This window comes from Gorilla gorilla, chromosome 2 (genome assembly GCF_029281585.2).
Source record: "Gorilla gorilla gorilla isolate KB3781 chromosome 2, NHGRI_mGorGor1-v2.1_pri, whole genome shotgun sequence".
Lineage (NCBI taxonomy): Eukaryota > Metazoa > Chordata > Mammalia > Primates > Hominidae > Gorilla > Gorilla gorilla.
In genome coordinates this window covers 139,407,523-139,431,278 of record NC_086017.1, presented here as the reverse complement: position 1 = coordinate 139,431,278, position 23,756 = coordinate 139,407,523, and the positions used below count along the sequence as shown (strand labels likewise).

At 44.4% G+C, this 23,756-nt stretch overlaps 1 protein-coding gene across 2 annotated transcripts in view; it reads right to left on the bottom strand.

The window, feature by feature from the left end:
* Positions 1-23,756, bottom strand: part of EEFSEC (eukaryotic elongation factor, selenocysteine-tRNA specific) — a 256,685-nt gene that overhangs the window by 157,752 nt on the left and 75,177 nt on the right. For both annotated transcript variants that reach the window (XM_019022999.4, XM_055381498.2), the window contains exon 2: positions 5,385-5,592. In XM_019022999.4, coding sequence (XP_018878544.2) covers positions 5,385-5,592 — 208 coding nt within the window. The remainder of the gene's footprint in view (positions 1-5,384; positions 5,593-23,756) is intronic.

Genomic DNA, 23,756 nt, shown 5'->3' with positions numbered 1-23,756 from the left:
TGTGCCAGGCTCCACTTGAAATGCTCCCTCATATTAAACGCTATGAGACTGAACTTTTCAGCTCCCCTTTTACAAAGGAAGAAATAGCAGCTCAGAGAGATGGAGTGAGTCACCCAAGCACACACAGTTAGTCAGCCACAAAGCTAGTATGGAAAATACACCTAGTCAAAGTCCACTCAGTAGCAGAGAAATTCCTTGAGATTGGCATCCAACCCATTCACAGGGAGGGAGGCAGGATCAATGGAGTCCCTGGTGGGCTCCAGACAGAGGGCTCTGGCTAAAACAGACAGAAGGAAATAGAAAGTGTTTAAAAAGCAGGAAGAAACACAAAGGGAGTCTGGGGGAATGATGTATCAAGGATGCTGTCAGATGATAACATTTAGTGGAAAAATAAACAGAAAAGCCTAGAACACAGAACAGTGTCAATGCTGTGATAACAACTACCTCAAATTATGTACACGCAGGAAAGACTGACAGGGATCCTGGGGGAAAAACACTTTAATTTGATGCATTGAGAAGATTGTGGGTACATTTTTATCTTGTGTTTTGATTTCTGTTAACATTGATAAATGCTTATGCAAGAGTAATTTTAAATGCTTTCAGAGATAAAGAAATCACAAAGAAGAACAAAGAGTTTGACTACATAAAAATTAGAAACTTCTGCATGTCAAAAAAAGCAACTAAAATGGAAAGACAACAAATGCCAAAGGCTTATTTGTAGCAAATATGATAGAAGGGTTAACAGCAATATCTTTACTAATATTAAACACTCCCAAAAATTAAAAAAAAATTAAAATTGCAAGAGGCAAACAGACAAAATTTTTACATGGGCATAATTCACACATACAAAAGCACAACTGTTCAAAACACTTCAGGAAATAAAGAACCACAAATTAAAACAAGAACAAAATACCATTTCTACTAAGTTACCATTTCTACTAAAACACTATTTTCTACTAAGTTTCAAGTACAGTTTAAAATTATAAACCAAAGTAATCTGCTCACACCTGTGTAAAATGGTAGAACACTTCCAGAAAATAATATGGCAATGCACAGCAAAAAGTTTAGAAATGTTCAGACCCCTTGATCTAATAATCTCATACCTGCAAATCTATCATGAGGAAAAAGGTGAAAATACAGTTTAATGATGTACAGAGATGTTCACCTTAAGGCTTTATTTTTAAGAACAGAAACTTAAGCCAGTCTAGTAGGTCAACAGAATGGTGGTTACATGAGCAAATGCTATGTAAAATGTTAAGTAATAAAAGCAGAAATAAAAATGTACATGCCTCATGACTACAACTATATGTAAAGAAAAGATGGGGGGAGGACTCAGCAAAGTTGCAGGGTACAAGTTCAAAAATCAGGTGTGTTTCTATCCACCAGCAATGAACAATCCAAAATAAATTAAGAAAATAATTCCTTTACAATGGCCTCTAAAAGAATCCAATACTTAGGAATAAATCGAAGAGACAAAAGCCTTGTACGCTAAAAACCACAAAACATTGCTTAAAAAAAAAAACAACAAAAGATGACTTAAACAAAAACATATCCTATGGTTCATGGATTAGAAGATTTAATGCTGTTAAGATGTCAATATTATCCAAAGAGATCTACAGATTCAATGCAATACCTATCAAAATTCCAACAACCTTTCCACAGAAATGGAAAAGCAGATTCTCAAATTCATGTGGAACTGCAAGGAGCACCAGATAGCCAAAACAATCTTGAAAAAGAACAAAGATAGAAGAGTCATACTTTCTGACTTTGAAACTTAATACAAAACTACAGACATCAAAGCAGTGTGGCACTAGCCTAAGGACAGACATATAGACCAATGGAATAGAGCAGAAAGCCTAGAAATAAACCCACACATATATGGTCAATCGATTTTTTACAAAGTTAAAAGGGGAAAAGACAATCTTTTCAACAAAAGTGCTTGGAAAACTGGATATCCACATGCAAAATAATGAAGGTGAACCCTTAACTTACATCATATACAAAAATTAACTCAAAATGATCGAAGACCTAAACTTAAGAGCTAAAGCTACAAAATTCTTAGAAAAAAACACTGGATAAAAATCTTCATGACACAGGATTCGGCAACAGTTTCATGGATATGACTCCAAAAGCACAGGCAATTAAAAAAAATGATAAATTAGACTTCATCCAAATTAGGAAGTTTTGTGTATCAAAGGACACTATCAACGAAGTAAAAAGACAATCTACAAAACAGGAGAAGATATTTGCAAATCATATCTCTGACAAGGGATTAATGTCCAGAATACATAAATAACTATTACAATTCAACAACAACAACAACAGAAAACAACCCAACCTAAAAATGTACAAAGGACTTGAATAGATATTTCTCAAAAAAAGATACACAAATGGCCATTAAACCATGAAAAGATGCTCAATATCATTAGTAACTAGGGAAATGCAAATGAAAACTATGATGATATACCACTTCATACCTCCTAGGATGTACTGAGAGGAATTGAAAGCAGAAAATTGAATAAATATCTATACATCCATGTTCATAGCAGCATTATTCACAATAGCCAGGAAGCAATCCAAGTGTCTACCAACAGAAGAATGGATAAATAAAATGTGGTATATAGACATAATAAAACACTATGCAACCACAAAAAGGAGTGAAATTCTGACACATGTTACAATAAGGATGGACCTTAAAAACATTATGCTAAGTGAAATAATCCAGACACAAAAGGCCAAATAGTATATTATTCCACTGATAAAAGGTACCTAGAACAGGCAAATTCATAGAGATGAGAAGCAGAATAGAGGTTGCCAGGGTGGGAGGAAGGGAGAAAGGGGAGTTATTGCTTAATGGCTACAGAGTTTATGTTGGGGGTCATGAAAAAGTTTGGGGTATGTATAGTGGGGACAGGTACACAGCACTGTGAATGTACTTGATAGCTCTGAATTATACACTTACATGTGGCTAAAATGATAAACATTATGTTATATGTATTTTACCACAATAAAAAAATGTGGAAGAAAAAGTGGGGGCAATACTACACATAGTTAAAAAGAAAAAAGAAATGAAAAAACCCAAAAGTGCCAGCAGCTGCCATTTGAGAAAAGAAATCTTTGGGTGGGCTCTTCTTTCTTTTAACTACTTTTCTCTATTTTCCAAGTTTTCTTTCAGTTACTCTTTGGACAGAAAAAAATACATTTAATGTTTTGAACACTTTTTCGGTTTTGATAGGTACATGGTTCACCAGTCCACATTTTCCCTTTATAGACAGAAAGTTTCTTTGCATCTGGACTGGCATTTATGAAGGGTTTACTTAACAAGGGAACATAAGAAAATGAAATAGTCACTTAAAATAATTTAAAGAAGTTCTTTGCTTCATGGAGGTAAAAGCTAATGTTCAGTAGATCACATGCCCACTGATTACAACCCCTCAGGGTGACAGTCCTCTCCTTTCCCTACCAGCCTGCTGGTGCTGGATGAGGGCAGGAGGGGCTTCCAAGGACCCTCAGATGGACAATTTCCTCTGGATGTGTGATAAAGTCCATAATTTGATCTTCAACCAATACACTAAAATAGAAATAGTAATTTTCACAAGCAAATGAGAATTTTCCTTAAATTTAATTAATCAAAACTATTACTATTAATTAACCCTTAAACGTACCCTAAGCCCTTCCCTGAAGGTCCCATTTCTATAGTAAATGATACTGAGGTTGTATCTGAGTACTGAGGTTGTACTGGGTTTTTATGCGGGAGTCCAAAAGATCTGTTCTTCCTTTTCTGACAAGTAAATAAAATGACAGGGAGATCAAATAACTCACTAAAAAGAAGATATAATTTTTTATCTTCCTTTTTACAGTCTCATATCCACTTCCTCTGGGAATAACAAAGTCTGAATTCTTATGCAACACTTATCTAAATGTGTCGATTTTATCGGATTGATGAATTTTGCTAACAAAAGGCAGCGCTAGGAAATCTTTTATGACATATTTGGCCCATTCACAGGGCTGGAGCTTTAATTTAACCAACTTGAGAATTCTGAGGGAGAGCTGCAGGTGTTGGATCTGAAAAAAACATCATAAATGGGAAGGCATATCAATCTTTATGACAGGGAAACAAAAATGCTCTCTACTTGCTTGCCCTCCATGGGCAGAAGAAGGAGAGGTGGAAGTGGCAGGATATTGTCTCAGGCTGCATAGCAAAGAGGAAGCATCCCTGTCTCCCAGTGACCACTATTTAGTATTGATCAAAAGGGACTGGCCTAGAGACGAAGAGAGAAATTGATAAAACAATGAGGTCTGTCAACACTGTGCTCAACAAGGACATTTTCTCATTTTCTTGACCACATCAGAATTAGTCATTCCTGTGGCCGCCTGAGCAACCAGGTGGCTTTCTGTCTCACAGTCCCCCTGTGCCTCCCGCACCCCTGCCCTTCTCGGTAGCACTGCCAGCTTTCTTCCACACTTACTGTGTTCCAGGCGAATTGCTTCACCAGGGCTGTGGATTCTCCCGTTAGATATCTCCCCAAGACACCTCCTCCCTCCATGCTCTGCCTCAACTCAGAGCAACACCTTCTCTCCCTGGTAAAACCACTACAGTTCAGTAGCCTCTGCTGCTCCTTCTCCTTCTCCTCCTTCTCCTCTCTGCTGCCTCCTGGGTCCTCCTCACCATGCCAGCCTTCCACCTGCAGCCAGTGATCTCCTAATGAAAAACCTCATCTAGCCACCCCTTGCATAAAATTCCTTAATAACTTCCTACTTTCCACAAGATAAAACTGTAAACTCCTTGGCAGAAGATGCTAAAAAGGTCCTTTGTGATTTGGTGTTTCCTAGTCTGGCTTCCAGTAGCAACAACCATCTGTCTGTCTGTCCACCCAATCTTACAAGCTTCTGTAACAGAAACAACCAGTCATCTACCAAAATTCATCTTCCCCTTTTGATAATCGAGTTGTAGAGAAGCAGATAGCAAGAGAACACAGTCCTAGCCTCTCTTGCACCAAAGTATGGCCAATATATGTAGGCGGGACTGTTTTTATCAAGACAAGCTAAGTAGAAAGGATCTGAACCCTTGCTGGTCCAGGCCTTGCACACTGGGCACAGAGTCCCTGTGTTCCTTCTCCTTCCTGTGAGCTGAGACACAGAAGTGCTTGTGCCTCATCAAATTCTAGTTTCTTTATGCTCCTGTGGTTTTTGGCTTCTTTTAAAAACACGTTAGCCTTTACCTCATTTAATGCAGCCCTTATGTGAGCAAATGCCAGGTTGAGATCCCACTTACTAGGACGGGAGGCTGACACCTGCCTGTCCAATTCATGTTTGTGAAATGAACATGGGAGGCCCCAGAAGCCTTCTTATGCAGTGAACATTGCTCTCATTAGCAGACCTACTTGGTGTTCTCTAGGGTCTTCTGCATTTTCTTGGTCATTTTATCAATTGCTGCCTGTCTCTTTCCTTCAGCTAAGAGGTCTATTTTGTTCAGCACCACGACCAGCTTCTGGCAGGCAATCTGGCCGATCACAAGGCATTCCGCTGACTGGGTCTGCATCCCCTTGGTCACATCGATGACCAGCATCATCAGATCAATGATCTGGGCCCCTGGAATAAGAGAAGAGAAGGTTAGAAAGGGAAAAGTGGTGGTGAGCCCCACAGAAAGTTGCCCAATGCCCCAGGTCAAAGCACTGCGGTAAAAGTGAGCAAAGTGGAATAAATGGTGACTACACAGCTCCTGGCTGCAGGCCCTGTGCTAGGCGCTTGGACCTGAAGCTTCAGAACTGCCACGGCAGATGAGGAAATTGAGGTCCACAAAACACAGAGAGCTTGCCCAGGATCGCACTGCTAACACGCAACAGGGCTGGGTTTAGGTATAGGCTTGTCTAACTCCAAAACCCGTGCCTTTCTATTGCACCAATCCTATCACTTTCATTCCATTTGACAGAGGAAGAAATGTCTCAGCAGGGGGGCAAAAAAAAAGTTTCGTACTAGGCTTGGCAAATGGCTAGATACTTGCCCTTGCTAAGAAATGAGAGAAGACTGAGAAAGTAGAGGGGGCAGAAGAGGGAGAATTGGGGAGTGGACAGCATCTTTTCCTCACAGTGCTACGGCTCACTCCTATTCCTTCTGGGGTGTTAGGAGCATCTAAGGTTCTGTGTCATAATCGCTAAGTACTGAACATTTGTGTGCGCGTGTGTGTGTGTGTGCGTGCACGCTTGTGAGCATCATCCTACTGTACAGCACACCTGAGCTGAACAACAGCAGGTAGACAGACAAGTTACAGAAAGTGAATGAAGGGAAACTGCTATAAATCATGTCAGGAACATAATGTTAGCCAGTGAAGTGACTGTTTCCTTTTTAACGGGATTTGGAGTCATTTCAACAAGAAGCGTGTAACTTCGTACTGCAGGAATATACAAACATTTTCCCTATTAAAATGAAGAATAATTACATTTTCAGCTCATAAGAATGCCCATGAAGCATTTCTCGGGATCGGATTATGGTCATTGGCAATGCAGAGGAGACTGCTCTGTGAATGACTCTGATGATGCTGATCCTATCCCACTGCTGGGGATAGAGGGAAGGCATGGAGGAGGGAGGGCCTTTCTTTTTTCGGGCACTCTGACTATGCACACTAGGTCAGCTTACTTAATCTCCAGTAAACTTATGTTTCAGATGAAGAAATGGAGACTCAGAGACATGGGTCTAGGTCATGTGCTCTAGATCACACAGCCAACTAGTATCGAAGACACTAGAAATCTGGGCTCCTGACACCACTGCTGAAGAATTCTTCCCACTGTTCCAAGAGGCCTCTTGGTCACCCCTGTCCTGTGACACTCCTCTGGCCTCCCACAGAACGGTGTGTCTCTCTGACTTCAGGCAGACCTAGGCATGCCCCAACCCTCCTGTCTCCCACTCTGCTTCTCCCTGTCCAGCCTCCTCTCCTCATCCTGCCAGCTGGTGCCACAGGGCTAGGCTCAGGTGCACACAGCAGCAGCAGCAGCATCTCCTCTGCCAGGTCAAGGGGCAGGAGGGCCCAGGTCTCTGCTACAGCCACAGAGGGGATGGACACTGACTCTATCATCTACCATGAACAGGACAGACTATTAAAAACAGGCTCGACTCATCTGATAGACTCCCTCTCATAGCTACTGAATTACCAACTCTCCTCTGGACTCTTTCTCTGTTCCAGCTCCAGTTCCCATAGCCCATGGCAGGCTCATGTTGGCTAGTCCCTAATGGGCTGCTGCAGCTCAGATGTGGCCCTCCAAACTCCATCCTCCAAACAGCCTTCCCAAAGGCACTTTCTAAAAATATATCACTGATTCATATACTGCTGGGCAGGAGCGGGGGTCGGGGGTTAACTGGTATAACCTCTGCAGAGGCACATAATCTTTGACCCAGCCAAGCAGCATGTTTGTTACAGTTAATGCTGGAAACTAGGTAAATGTCCATCACCAGGGGACAGGTTGAAAATAAGAATATAATGCTATAATGCCATGACAGAATACTATACACCCATTTAAAAGAATGAAGAAGCTCTTTATCTACCACTATGGAATGATATCCAAGGCGGAGTGAGTGAGAAGGGCAAGGCACAATGTGCAGAGTGTGATTTGTGTTGAAAAGGGGATAAGGTATACATGTGTGTGTATGTGTGTGCACGTGTGTGGGTGTCACATACTGAATAAGTATTTGCTTCTACACACATAAAATATCTCTGAGGGAATGCAAAAGAAACTAATGACTTGGTTGTCTGCTGGGAGACAGAAGATGAGTAGGAAGGAAATTCTCTGTACATTCTTCAGTTCCTTTTCATTTTAAACAGGGATGTGTAGTATCTGTTCTAAAATAAAATTATAATTTTAAGTGCATAAATAAATAAATAATACAATAAAACACAGACCTGACCATGCCCTTCTCATGCTAAGAGCCCCACTGTCCACTGGAAAAAAAAAAGAAAAAAAAAAAGACTCCCCAGTGTGGCTTTGGGAGGCTCCCTGTTTTTTAACTACCAGTTGCTTCCCACTCACCTTGTGCCAAGCACCATGCTGTGTGCTCCACAAACCCTTTCCTGGGCTTTTCGCCCTCTCCCCATGGCCCCATGACACTCATGCCTCCCTCACACAAGCTGAGCCCAAGCCTTCCCTACCCAGAAGATACACCCAACTGTCTTCCAGGTCCTAACCATCAGTAAATCTGGGAACTGGCCACAGGGCTGTGAGACTGGGTCTTGAGGCAGGATGAGATAAAGCCCAGCAGGGAACAAGGAGGGAGGAACACGTTGGGGGCCCAGCCTATTTTCCAGTCTCCACCTTCACAGCAGAATGGATCCTGCACTGGCCCCACAGGCCTCCCTCTCCAGTGGGCAAAGCTGTGCCCACAGAACCAAGGCCACTCAACCTCATGGGTTCCTTAAGGACTTCTCCAGAGTAATTCTGACTATCCAAGTTCCCTCTAGAACTTAAACACCTGCCACTACCTAGCCCCTAATTTACAGATGAGGAAGTCGAGGCTTTAGGGAAGTCTGTTGACTGCTCATGGTTATACAGCAGGTAGGTGGCAGAGAAGAGATCTGAACCCTAGTGCCCAGGTTCTTAACTCCCACGCCACACAGCCCGCCCTGCCCAGTGGGGACCCAGCTCACAATCTCTCCCCCTCCCCCCATCAACTCTCCCACTTCCCATCTAAAGATCAAGGTAGGACCCAGGTGGACTCTCACCCCTTTCCCTTCCTTGCCTTTGCCCCTGCTCCTGCTTTGCCCAGAACACCTGCCCCAGGTTCACTTGCCCCTGATCCTTGATGCCCGACCCGGCTCCACGCTGAGGGTTCATAACCAAGGCCTGGGTTTTCAATCTGTATTCACAGCACAAGACCCAGCTTGGGCACAGCTTAATACATCGTTGTTGGACTAATGCAGCAAATGTCCATATCCTGCCTCTTCTACTTTATTCACCAGGAATCTGTTCCTCTTCTTCAACAGTCGATTTCCTATTGGTATACACAACTATCCAGTCAACTATCCAGTAGGGGAATGACTCATGTGCTCCACGCATCAGGCCCTCTTGCTTCTCACGCCTATTGAGATCCTGTGGATGGGAAATGAAACTGATTGACAGACCCAGAAAACTAAGCACAGATAGGACCCAAACACTCAGGAGCCAGTTGGGATTACATCTGCAGCCTGATCCAGCATCCACAAGCCGTCTTTGTTCCAAAAGGCCAGGCTCTTGAGCAGACCCTGTGCAGCGCAGCCAGCACCAGGGACTTCTAAGGAGCCCAGAGGTCAGAGGGACTTGACTGGCCACACTGGGAACCAGAGTAGCACTGGAAACCCGGGGTCATCACCAGGCAACTGCCTGCTGCCTGGCAGCAGCTCTCAGTTACTTTCTTTTCTTCATCAAACTTTTGATCAGACGACAGGAAGTGACACAACTGGCCCATCTTGCCTTTTTCAAAATCCCCAGTAGTTTCATAGAATGAATCAAACAGTGTCCTTCCCAATTCCCATGAACCCAGGGTAGGAAATCGCTCTGAGACTAGAGGGACATAGCGAGTGAGTGGGTGGGAAACACAAGACAAAAAAATCAAGGCTTATAAATGATCCTCTATATTTCCCAATCTATCAGAGTTTTTCATCTAGTTGTACTGACTATAGTATCCTTAAAAGATTTGCAGAATAATTATAATAGGGTTAAAGTTTCTCAGTACATTTAAAAATTACAATTTCCAATTCTGTAAATTATATATCTTAATCATTTCAAAAAAATGAAAAACTTACAAGGGTCAGCATTTAACAAAGCATAAGTTATCTGTGAGGTGTAATTTTCCTTTTGGGACTGAAGGAATAAAATATGTTCAGAAAAAAATATTTCAGCTGGAGAAACTTAACATTATACTTTGAACATATTTTAGCAACCTCAAAATCAGATTTTTTTTTTTAAAGTCAAAGCTATGGGCATTATAAGAAGGAGAAATAATGTTACATTTAAAATAAAGAAAAAAAAATTTTATTTCCAACTTATATTTTAAGTTCAGGGGTACATGTGCAGGATGACCAGGTTTGTTATGTAGGTAAATGTGTGCCATTATTTGTTATTTATTTATTTATTTTTTTAAATTTTAGAGGCAGGGTCTTACTGTTGCCCAGGCTGGAGTGCAGTGGTGCAATCATAGCTCACTGCAGCCTTGAATTCCTGGGCTCAAACGATCCTCCTGCCCTAGCCTCCCAAGTAGCTGGGACTACAGGTGCATGCCACCATACCCAGCTTATTTTTAAAAATTTTTTTGTAGAGGTGGAGTCTTGCTATGTTGCCCAGGCTGGTCTCGAACTCCTGGCCTCAAGAGATCCTCCCACCTCAGCTCCCAAAGTGCTACTAGGATTACGGGCGTGAGCCACTGTGCCTGGCCAAAATTTGTTTTTGACTGGTGACTTTTTAAATATTCATTGAACAATGTAAATACATTTTATCAACAATATAAAACTGCAGTGGCAATTAATATCCTACTACTATTATGACCATTTGCCAAATACATTAACTCTCTCTGTGCCTCAGGCTCCTCATCTTATACAAGGACGATGATACTGCCTATGTTATTGGATTGCACTGAAGATTCAATGAGATCAGATATGTAAACAGTTTAGAACAGTGCCTAGACATATGAAATCCTCAATTATATTAGCTGTTACCACGGTTTTCACTTCTACATCTGCTATTATGACATGCACAGTGGTGGTCTACATGTCTTCATCTCTTCTTACCTACATCTCAACACCAACTCTGCAATGTGGTTATTACAAATGGGAAAACAGGCTGGGTCTGTAACCCCAGCACTTTGGGAGGCTAAAGTGGGCAGATCACTTGAGCTCAGGAGTTCAAGACCAGCCTAGGCAACATAGTGAAACCCCGTCTCTACAAAAATACAAAAATTGGTTCAGCGTGGTGGCACACGTTTGTAATCCCAGCACTTTGGGAGGCTGAGGTGGGTGAATCACTTGAGCTCAGGAGTTTGAGACCAGCATGGGGCAACATGGTGAAACCCTGTCTCTATACAAAATACAAAAATTAGCTAGGCGTAGTGGTGCATGCCTGTAATCCCAGCTACTCGGGAGGCTAAGGTAGGATAATCACCTAAGCCCAGAGAGGTCAAGGCTGCAGGTCAAGGCCTGATTACACCACTGTACTCCAGCCTGGGTGACAGAGTGAGACCCTGTCTCAAAAAAAAAAAAAAAAAAGAGAGAGAGAGAGAACAAAGGCTTAGAGAGGTGAAGTAACCAAGTCAGGTCAAGGAGCAAGGATTCAGAGGGATTTGAACTCAGTCTACTGATTTTGCTCTACAACAGTACCCTGAAACTCTGAGCAGCAAGATCTTATGTCCAGAATAAAACAATTGCTCTGTACAAGCCCCCTGTGGGTGTTCCAGGACAAAACGGGCAGGTTTCAGAGGTCCCCACCTCAGAACACAGCTTCTCAGACTCCAGGGCGAGAGCTTTCTATTATTATTTGCAGCTGTTTTTATTCATTTATTCAATGTATTGCCTATCTCCTCATTATATAGGTAAGAAGACTGAGGCTGAGACAGGTTAAATAACTTGCCCAAAGCCACCCAACTAGGGGCAAGAACCCAGGATTGATCAGGCTCCATCCAACACAGGTTGCAGCTGTCCCAACCCTGACTCTCTGCCAAGGGCAGGGGATGGGAAGGCAGCAAGACTTCAGTCACATTGCAGCCCATTCTGCAGAGAGAGCAAGGAGAAAATCAGTTTTAAGGATAATTAGTTTTCCTCCTTCTGCAGTTTTCCTGAAACAGGGTAAGCCTGGACTTTCCCTCTCAAATTCCTACTGGTACCAGGAAGGTGTGGGACTAACTAGCAGTGTCCAGCCTGTCCTCCTCAGCACAGGCTCAGAGGATTTGGAAATGGAAGGGGCTTAAACAAGAGGGTCATTTTAAAGACCAAGGAAACAAGGACCACAAATAAGAGGAAGTGGCAAGAGCAGGGCTTGGAGGTCCCCAAGCTTGGATATGTTCAAATCACAACGTTATCAGGAGCTTCAATTTCCTCATCCACAATCAGGACCTAAACAAAGATGCCTCCTGCAGAAGATTAGGAGAGACTCAGCCCTAAGCACCCTCAGTAAGCAGGAGCTGGTACTAACAGCTGTGAGCACTGAACCTGGGCCCCACCACTCTTGGTCGAACTGTAACAAGGCCTGCTGTCCCCACTAGTCCAGGCAGACCCCAGGCAAACACAAGTGGACAAAGCCTGCTGATGGAGTTGGGGAAGGGGAAAGGGGAGGAGAGAAGGAGGGCGGTCACGACCAGGCCCTGCACAGTGCCTGTGACCTAGCACCCACCTGGGCACAGGGCAGCATGCCACACTCATGCACTCTCTCTCAGCCTTTCTGCTCAGCCCTCTCACTGAAGCCAAACATTCATGCTGCCCATGCTGCTAACAACCACCAGGTTACTCCATCGACTGCAGGAGGTGCTAGGAGTCTAACAGGCTAGAGGCTCCTGGCCAGGCCCAGACCCTCCAGTGGGGACCAGGTGGCCAAAGGAGGCCCCAGTCACAGGAGAAGGCTCCGGGGACCCTGGTCCTTGTTATCACCAGATAACCATTTTCATGAACAGTTTCAGATGGAGGGGAGTTTTATAAAGCTATTCACCCTCTCTGTGCTCCATCTCCACATCTGTAAAACAGAAACAATAATTGCATTTCTGTTTTCTACTGACAGTGGTGTCTACCACTCTAGTTGGAAACTCAGGTTCCTGCAGAGGAGACAGCCCAGAGGGAGGGCATGTTTTGATCTGAGGCATGTGATCAAGGAATTCATAGAGAGGGGTGCTGCCTGTGGGCAGGAGGAATGGGGCGGCAGCTTGGAAGCCCACCTCAAGTTCTGAGGCAGGCGGGGGCAGAGGGTAAGCATCTCGCTCTGCCAGCTGCACAGCCTCGGGCAAGTACACCTCTTGACCTCCTGGAGCCTGGGATTCCTCCTTGGAAGATGCTAATGCCAGAGACAACACCGTAAGTTGGAGGAGGGCACCTCACCCAGCACCTGCCACATGCCCCAGACTCACTAAATGCAAGCTGCTGCAAGTATCACTATGCCAGCACAGTAAGAGCTCAAGAACTGGCCTCCTCCTTCCTTTAGGACTCACATATACCCAAAGGCCTTGTGCCCTCCAGAGGAGGAAGAGGAAGAGTATTAACGGCAGCATGGAGTGAATACAAACAGTGCCTCCCCCAACTCCTGTGGACCCAGGAACTGGCCCCTCACGGGGTTTCTTGGTAAGTGCCAGCCAACAGCCTGGATCACTGTGTCCACCACTGGGCAGGACATCCTTTTTGTTTGAACTGCCCTGCAAAGGCGGGCTCCTCCACAAACATCCTGGCCAAATCCCACCAGACTTGCAGGGAGACCCCTGAGCAGGAGAAGCTGACCCGGCAGAACTAGACATTGCTGTCCTGGTCCCATGATGCATTAAGAGTCAAACCCTGGCTTCTTGGTCTCCAGGTAAAGGATATGCCATACCACATGGACCAGAAGAAGTTTAAGAACTCCAAGAACTGGAAGTAACTAGTGGGAACAGAGTTGACCCAGCGTGCAGCAGGGACACTGCAGGGTGCTGCCTGACTGACAAGAAACCCAAAAGCAGCAGCCACAATTCAAATAACAGCCATTACACACTTTGGGAGGCTGAAGTGGGCAGACTGCCTGAGCTCAGGAGTTTGAGAACAGCTTGGGCTAACATGATGAAACCCTGTCTCTACTAAAATACAAAAAAATTAGCGGGGCATGGTGGTAGGCATGGAGGCTGAGACACGAGAATTACTTGAACCCAGGAGGTGGAGGCTGCAGTGAGCCGAGACTATGCCACTGCACTCTAGCCTGGGCGACAGAGCAAGCTCAAAGAAAACCCCAAAAAACCCTGAATAACAGCCACTGTGGATTGAGAGCTGAATTGGAGCCAAGGACTTCACATCACTGGTTGCAAACTGACAACTTAAAGATGCCTGAGGATCTGGAATGGGCATTGTCTAGCCTGTGCAGTGCCTGTTAGAATATGCATGCACTGCCAACATTTACAACTTGAGAAATGTCACATAAAAATCTCCATGAATTAGCACATGTGGTTAGACCGGGCCTTTGTCTGATGTGGCTGAGGAGCAGCTGTCTCCTGGAGAACAGGCATGCATTCCCAACTTTACCCTGGTTCCTGCAATTCCCTATTGCCTCACACCCCAGCATTTGTACTACTAGCCTGGCTCCCAACAGGCACTTGAGCTTGTGACTTCTGCATTAGTTCTAATCCTCACCACTATCCCCTGGAAGAGGAGACCTCCCATTTCCATAAAGAGAAATCTGAGGTCTAATTGCCCAACAGTCAACAGCAGAGGCAGCGCTAGTACCAAGGGCTGTCTGACTTCAAAATTTCTGCTTTTTCTATTACCAGCTGCCTCTTGGCCAGAATCATGCATTCCTGAGTGCTCTGGGAACCCTAAGGCATCCCAAAGAGCAGGTGGGCAAGGCCCTGAGGATAGAGAGGAAGGAGAACAAAGTGCACAACCTGAGGCATAGTCCTGCAGGAGGGAGCCAAAGGAGACATTCATCACCACCTGAAGAAAGGCCAGGGTGAACAATGAGAGCATGTCAGCAGTGGAGGAACAGGAGGAACAACAAAGAAAGTCCATGTAAGACATCAAGGCAAAAAATAAATGGCCCTGGACAAGATAGCAGACAAATAGAGGTGCTGGACCCCCGCCAAAAGGAAACAAAGCCAAAAAAACAAGAAATGCTAGAGACTCATGGCAAAACACCCGCAGAGCTGGGAGAGGGGAGCAGGGCAGGATGCAAGTCCATTTGCTGGCTGCACAATCTTGCGTAAGGATCTTTCCCTCTCTGACCCCAAGGTCCACATCTGGAAACAGGGACAATCACATAATTGTGATAAAGGGACAATGGGTAGCCATCTAGATAAAAATAAAATTGGATGTCTACCATACACATAACACCAGAATAAATTCCAAATGGATCAAGGTTTCAAACCTAAAAACAGAAAACCAAAAAAGTACTAAAAGAAAGGGTCAGAAAAAATTTTTTTATAATCTTAAAAGTAAAAAAATACCTAGGTAAGATACAAAACACACAGAATAAACATACAAGAAAATAAAAAGGAAACACTGACAAATTCAACAATATAATAACCAAATATCTCTGTATAGGAAAATACAATAAAGTCCAGTGACAAGGGAGAGAAGCTTAAAATGCATACTACATACAAAGGACTGTTTTCCTTAATATTTCAAATTAGAAATATAGAAATGGATTTTTTAAAAAGAGCGACAATCCAATCAAAAATGTAAATGGTATCAACAGCTAGTTCACACGCAGCACGTTTACTGAACACTCCCTCATGCCAGACATAGAGTTGGTGGCTGGCACACTTGAGAGGCCAGACAGACAACAGTTCCTACCCCTTGCAATCGAGAACTCACAGTCCAGTAGGGTAGAGCAAAAGCAAACATTAAAACACAGTAAGTGAATTTCACAGTAGGGTCAGAGAGGCTAAGCATCCTGGGGAGAAAGAGCAGGAGAAGTAGGCTCCGAGCTGTCTGGGAAGCAGGTGGCCTGCAATTTTAAATCAGGTTGTCAGGAGAGGCCTCACTGAGAAGGAGCTATCTGGGCACAGACTCAGAGGAGAAGGAGTTGGTAGGCAACAGAGGGAGGAACAAGTGCAAAGCCTCCACATGCGTTTGAGGAAGAGGAAGGAGATGAAGTCAGAGAAATAAGCAGGGGCATAAAGAAATAAAAATAGCTCAAACATGATAAGACATCACACCTTACTAGTAACAAAAAAATGCAAATTAAAACCACTGTACACTGAAATTCTGTTTTTCACTTACTGTATTGACAAAATAATACTGATGATAATACAAAGAGTTAACGTGTTGAGTGTTCGGCCTGCCTAGCCCTGACATTCTGGGAGCCTGCTGACACTGTGTCACCGCCACCCCTGCCCCCCGCCATTTACAGATGAGGAAATTAAGTCACAGGTCGCAGAACTAGAAAGATAGGGAGCTAGAATTCAAAGTCAGGCTATGTGGCTCCAGAACCCAAGTTTTATACAGGAGGCCGAGTCACCTCAAACATTTGGTAACACTCTTGGCCGGGCACAGTGGCTCACGCCTATAATCCCAACAATTTGGGAGGCCAAGGCAGGCAGATTACTTGAAGTCAGGAGTTTGAGGCCAGCCTGGCCGATGTGGTGAAACCCCATTTCTACTAAAAATACAAAATTAGCCGGATGGGGTGTTGTGTGCCTGGTGTTGCTGCGTAATCCCAGCTACTCGGGAGCCTGAGACAGGAGAAACACTTGAACCCGGGAGGCGGAGGTTGCAGTGAGGCGAGATTTCTCCACTGAACTCCAGCCTGGGTGAAAATGTGAGACTCCGGCTGAAAACAAACAAACAAACAAACAAACAAACCTTTGCCCATCCACACAGGGGAGACAGATAGTCCTGCCTGTCACTGGGGTGGGGTTGGGGGTAGGAGCAGCACATGCTGGCAAATGGCCGTCAAACACCCCTGGGGACTAGCAGTGACCCACGTGCACATGGGGCGCATATGTGGACACTCACTGCTACGTGTCTGGAAGAGCAAAAGCTCAGAACCAGCCTGACTGCCTGTTGGAAGGGAAGTAGTTAACTAAACCATGATATATACATAAAACAGAACATGACCCAGCTATTTAAAAACACCACGGTAACTATTCACTGAATAGAGCTCTAGCGGAGCTGGTGTGTTCACTGTGTGCACAGTATATTGCCACTTCTAGAGAATCCGTGGGAGAAAGAACATGCTTAAAAATCATGAAGTGTCTTTGGAATCTTTAGAAGAAAATGGTTATAGCAATTTGCTTCCAGGAAGTAAACTAGGTAAGCAGGGGGTAAAAGGAAGATTTACTTTTTACTGTGTACCTTTTTGTACCTTTAAGATTTTGAACTATGTACATACATACGTTACTGACTCAAGAGCAATTTATTTTTAAAAGTAAAGCTTCAGGCTGGGCGCAGTGGCTCAGGCCTATAATCCCAGCACTTTGGGAGGCCGAGGTGGGGGGATTGCTTGAGCCCAGGAGTTCAAGACCAGCCTGGGCAACATGGAGAGACCCCATCTCTACAAAAAAAAAAATACAAAAATTAGCTGGGTGTGGTGGTGTGCACCTGTGGTCCCAGACATATGGGAGGCTGAGGCAGGAGAATCACTTGAACCAGGGAGGCAGAGGTTGCAGTGAGCCAAGATCACGCCACTGCACTCCAACCTGGGCAACAGAATGAGACCCTGTCTCAAAAAAATAAAATAAAATAAATAAGTAAGTAAGTAAAAGTAAAGCTTCATATCACTGGAAAACCAGCATAATTTACCATAAGTGAAAAGTTTAAAAAAAGAAGTACAATAAAAGTAAAACACTGTTATTAAGTTCTAGCCAGACATGGTTACAGTAACAGGCACTGAGCTTACAATGTTAAGAGAAGTATAAGAGCTCCCAGCACCAACCTGAGATCTCCTTAAAGTCATCAGAAGGACTTAAAGAATCTTGAAGTGGGAATAACTTTCTCACTGGGATTGACGTCCCTTAACACCTTATCTGTGCACACATCAAATCATCTCAGACACAACTCTAGGTATGTACCTGTCCTATTAGGAAACTTGTCAAGAGGCTAGCTTTGATCTACAAGTTAGACAATCCACCTAAGGCAGGGTGGGAGGGTAGCAGAGAGAAGACACCCAGTTATGTCTGCTTAGTGGTCATAAAGATTTTCTGTTAATGAGGTTTCAGCCTTCTGCAAGACCAGTGGAGGAATCCATGGAAATGTCCTCGCACCACAGTCAGCCTTGCTAGAGAGCAACTCCTAAGTCTCTGTCTGGCTGTACCCAAACCATGCTGTCATATGCAAGCATGGTCACAAAGATGACTCAAGGATGATGGGCATACGGGAGTCCTATGTACTATTCTTAGAGCCTTTCTCTAAGTTTGAAATGACTTTGAAATAAAAAGCTTAAAAATGAAAAAAATGGGCTGGGAGCGGTGGCTCATGCCTGTAATCCCAACATTTTGGGAGGCCGAGGTGGGAGGGTCACTTGAGGTCAGGAGTTCAACACCAGCCTGGCCAACATGATGAAATGCCATCTCTACTAAAAATACAATAATTAGCCAGGCATGGTGGTGCGTGCCTGTAATCCCAGCTACTCAGGAGGCTGAGGCACAAGAATTGCTTGAACCCGGGAGGCAGAGGTTGCAGTGAGCCAAGATCACACCACTGCACTCCAGCCTGGGCAACAGAGCAAGACTGTGTCTCAAAATAAATAAATTAAATAAATAAATAAATAAATAAAAAGATGACTACAGGTCAGGGAATTGGGGAAAGGAAGAAAGAGAATGAACACATATTGCATGCCTAAGAACGCACCAGGCACATTATTTCAATTAATCTTAATAGCCCAGGAAGGAAACATTTATTATTATTCACACACACAGGTGCAGAAGCTGAGACTTGAAGAGATTTGAAGGATCTGAAGTGACTTGCCCTCAGTCACACAGCTAACAAACTGGAGGACTGGATTAGAACCCAAACCTCCAACTCAACAGGAGAACTTGTACCATGATACTAAGCAATATCGCCTGTCTGCCAGAGTCTAAGAGCCTGCATGCCCACCATGAGGCTAAGGGAAGAGGAAGTTAAGGAGATGCTCAAGGTCAGAGGTAGGGACCTATCTAATGTAGGATGTTCCCTATCTAATGAAAATACAAAATAAAGTGATCTTCAACAGAAGCATGAGGGAGCTCAGGTAGATCTGTAAGAGAACTTCCTGAGAGCAAGGGCTCGTAAAGATGTGGATGGATAACTGGAGACATGATTAAAGAGCTCTTTGGCTAGAAGTTTTCAAAACAGCTGATCCACATCAGGGAAGAAGTATGAATTAAGCCGGGGTTCTCCATCCATGAGCCACCTTCATGATTTCTGCCAGGCCCATGGATACTCCCTCTACTATTATTTACTCACATGCATGTTTAAATCACATCATTTTTTAAAATTCAAATGCACTTATATTAAAAACAACTTTACATGACCATAAGTACAACACTCTTAAATTTGCGTTAAGGAGAAATTAACTGTAAAGATAAATAAAACATTATTAGATGTTAACTGGATAACATGGCCTGCTGAAGCACTGAGCCTGGAACTCACTCTGCCGAAAAGGGGTCAGTGAGAGGTAGGGAAAGGTGTGCTGGCACTAAATCCAGGGACTGGAAGAAAACTGGAAAATGCATGACCTTCAGTCCTGCTAAGCCAGAGCATTAATGATGCGCCAGGCATCAGCTTATCGTCAGCCAGGAGCGGCCCACCCTTAGGGAGGCAATGAAGTAGACACTGATCACTGGGAGGACAAGAGGCAGAGTCAGCCTCATACAGGAAGACACACGAAGAGTGGAGGTTTCCAAGCTCCTGTCAGGGCCAAGGAGTCCGGGGGGTGATGGCTGCTTATGTCGCCTTTCCAGACGGAAGCAGACATGAGGGCTCTGTAGGGCCACAGGGCTCCCAACCTAACCAGGGAGTTTTGCCTTTTTGCTTCTTTAAGCTACCGTGTCATAGTCTATCTAGGGTAATCTTTTTAGCTGACTTTGCACAACAGTACAACTCCTGTTCAAGAGCAGTGAAAAAGAGCAGAAAATGGAATTTGAAATGTAGAAATAAAATAATTGTGGGCCATAAGCTATAATTTGATTTCATGCTTTACAAGGAAATGAAAGAAGGCTTCCTTAAAATGTACAGTTTCTGTTCTCTCCCGCCTCAGTCCCCTTCCCCCCATTTTAACCATTTTAGGATTTCCTCTAGCACTGAAGAGAAAATAGGATTGTGGAAAATGTTCAGTTCTCAAGTGTCACTACCACTCAGGGCAAGCTCGATTTTAATGTGAACTTCCCATTCCGGGTAAGAGGAAATTCTTCAATTAATAAACCGGGTGTGCGGAGGCCAGTCTTTAAGGTTTAATCAATTTCATCTGTACTTACGATAAAAAGACTGACTATTCTACTTTTTTCCCCTCGTTTTCCTTCTTTAAAAAAATAACAAAATGAATGTTTTATTTTAAATTCTTTGAGGTTCGTATCTCCTGTTTCAGGAAATATTGTCTATTTCATGCAGTGAGTATGAAAACTTCCCCCCACCCCCTGCCCAACTTTTTTACTTTTCCTCTGAATCTTTATTCAAAAATAACTAAATTATCCTTTGCCTTCATATACTATAACAGCTTGGGAGATGATACGAGTTATACAGGATTTTGGCAGACACCTTGAGGGGCTTGGGGGTGGGGGTGGGAACAGAGAGACAAATCACCAAATATGGATACAAGAATTTTGGACAAAACAGTAAGAGGTAGACACAGGAATGTGAATTACAAAGAAAACCCTGAGAACACTTCACCATCAGCGACGCCTGAAATCCAAACACAAACCTCACCCAGGGAAGAGCCCCTGCCCTGTGTGTCCTCGTGTCTCTCCCAGTTCTCCCAGCTGGGGGAGTGGGGGGAGATACGAGAGGATGGCTTGGAATCTCAGAATTAAGCCAGGGAGCTTTCCCAGCAGTGCTGAATAAACACTCAGACTTGCCAACCAACCAGGAACAACAGGCCCTAACAGGGCACCGAGAACCCCTGACTCTTTCGTTACATGACATGGAACACTGAGTCCACCTTGTATCCTGGGGCAGTGTTGGGAATCAGGACCCACAGGAAAGGGCTCAGGGCACAATCCCTGGGGAGGGCCAGCCTGAGTTGGAGCCCCTGCTCCACTTACCAGCAGTATGATCTTTCACAAAATGCCTGGGCTTTCCAGGCCTGTTTCTTCATCTATCATATGGAGATGAAACCATTACTAACCTTTTAGAAAGGTATGTGATGTGCCTAGCAGACTGCTTAGAACAAAGAAGGTACCTGATCCATGAGACAGGAGAGCCAGAGTTACAAAGATCTGTGCAATTCAGTGTCATCTCAGCTCTTCCCACAAGGTGCCTTAGGGAAAAGGCTATTTTTTAAAGTCAATATTTTTCACAAAAATTCTGTAACTCTGGGGTCCTGTCAATGTGATTTCCATTGTGAAAATGAGTGGAAAGCCTCATCATTCATAACAATGGCTACCAATTATCAAGGTCTCGATTGGGCTGGCCACAGTGCCAAGCAACAACCCATCCAGGTATGAGAAATCTGAGGCTTGGGAAGTTAGACACAGAGCCCAGTCCACAATGAGGGCTCACTAAAATGAGTGAGGGGGAGGAGGCGAGGGAAGACAGGAGAGAGGGGATGGAGGGGAGGAGAGGAGTAGGGGGACAGTGCAGTCCTATAGCTAGAATGTGGTGGAGCCAGAAGCCAATGCTGGCTCTGCCTGATCTGAGGCAACATAAATTAGTTCCACCGGCCACCTACCTGAAGGTCACCAAAGAGGATTTCTCTTGGAGAGCACCCAGTGATCTCCAAGGGAAACTGTGAAGGAAACTTCCTGGAGTCCTCCATCTCTAGATTTCAGGGCATGCCTACTGATGCATGGGCCACCTTGAGAGTGAGGGCAAGCAAGGTGTGTGGGGAGACAGACAGACTTTGAGGGAACATTCTGGATTCTACTTCAACTTTCCCAATCTGCATGCTAAGCGAGACCTGTTTAAAGGCCCTTACCTATTTGAGCCTCAGTCTCTCCTACCTGTAAAATGGGGATCATATACTATAAACAGAGCAGTGTGAGGCTCATGGATACTTGCTAACCAACTTCACTTGGGTCTGGAAGACAGCAGGTGCTTCATCATGAAAGTGATCATTATGAGTGCTCTTGAGCCTGAGTTCCCATTCTCCCTAACAAATGCTATCATTCACAAAGGCCTGTCCTAAAGTAAAGGAAGTGGAGAGCAGTTGTCCCAAATATAAAAGCCTCCAGTGGCCAAGTACAGTGGCTCACACCTGTAATCTCAGCAATTTGGGAGGCTGAGGGAGGATGGCTTGAGGCCAAGAGTTTGAGACCAGTCTGGGCAACATAGTGAGACCTCCAACTTTATAAACAAATTTAAAAAACAAAAATTAGCCAGGTGCAGTGGCACATGCCTGTAGTCCTGGCTACTCTGAAGGTTGAAGGAGAGGATGGCTTCAGCCCAGGAGTTCAAGGTTGCAGTGAGCTATGATCGTGCCACTGTATTCCAGCCTGGGCCACAGAGCACGATCTTGTCTCGAAATAAAATAAAGAAAAGGAAGGAAGGGAGGGAGGGAGGGAGAGAAAGAATGAATGAATGAAAAAACGAAAGAATGAAGGAAAGCGGGCGAGAAAGAAAACGAAACGAAAGAAAGGAAAAGAAAAAAGAAAAGAAAAGAAAAAGAGAGATAAAGAAAGAAAAAATAAAAGAAAGAGAACGAAAGGAAAAGGAAAGGAAAGGAAACCCTCCAGGGCTGGTGGGCACCTCACATGAGCAACACGGGCTAGGCATAAGTCAAGGTGTGAGACCAAAGGGAAAAGAAACTCCCGCACCCCATTTGGAGGGGACCGTTTCTCCTCAGCTCCAGTACACCATGGCCAGACAGGAATGTAGGCCTCAAGTTGCCAGATCCTCCGATTTTTTAAGAGATGCCAAAAATCTGGAATATTATATGAAATTCGCCAATGTTTAAATGTTGACAACCAATTGAAAAAAATGTTTAAACAGCATGGCCCAAACAAAACATGTCCATGGGCCAAGACTGGCCTGTAGCTCCCTAGTGTGAGAACTCTGGAGTTTTCGCTAGAAAGGAAAGTTCGAAGAAACAGAATAAACATCTAGCCTTTTTGGCCTGTAACTACTGGAGTCAGAAAAGCACTCAGGAATCAGTCCGCTATGCCTGGGGTAGGGCAGATTTGACAGCCCACTCCTTCTTTCTCCCATGAGACATGTTTTGCCCTTGGTGGGGGTGGGGAAGGTGGATGCCAGGAGGGTCATCCTGGAGGAAAGGACAATGGGCTCTCTGGGGTCCAAATGAGAGCAGACGAATCTCACTCAGCCCTTGCCCCTCCAGTGGGGCCACGTGGGGAGAGCACTTCGCTCTCTGGCCTTGGCTTCTTCCAAAGCTGATGAAAGGCCGTGCAGAGTCTGCCAAACACTCGCTCCCCAACACTCTGGACCGAGGCCCCACACCTAGTATCATAGCCACAGTATACATATGCTGTGTAAAAACAGGGCCTACTTCATAGACTGTTAGGAGGACTGAAGGAGTTAATGCATGTGAAAGCTCCAGTCTCTGACATTATTTTCTCTCTAGTGGGGATTTTCCCTAGAATTTCAAACATAGGTTTTCATACTGAGTCTCAATATAGCCTCAGGAGGTAGAAAGCCCAGGAATAACCTAAGACAATTATTTCCCTGGATCATGAAGCAGGAAAACCTCAGAGACACCAGGCTGGAATTTCCTCTGGGACAGAAGTTATTCTTACCAAGCCCTTTCCACAAGAAATGAGCACTGTTTTTATAGGTGACATTTAATGTAGTGTTCACTATAACTAGGCTCCGTTCTAAGTGCATTGCATACATCAGCTCATTGAACTCAGTCCTAGGATACAGGTACTATTACCAACACCCCCATTTTGCAGGTGATCACATCAAGGCACAGAGAGTTTGCATTGCCTGCTTGCCCAAGGCCAAATTGTCAGGTAAGTGCAAGGACAGGATCAGACCCCACTCAGGCCGGGGACCT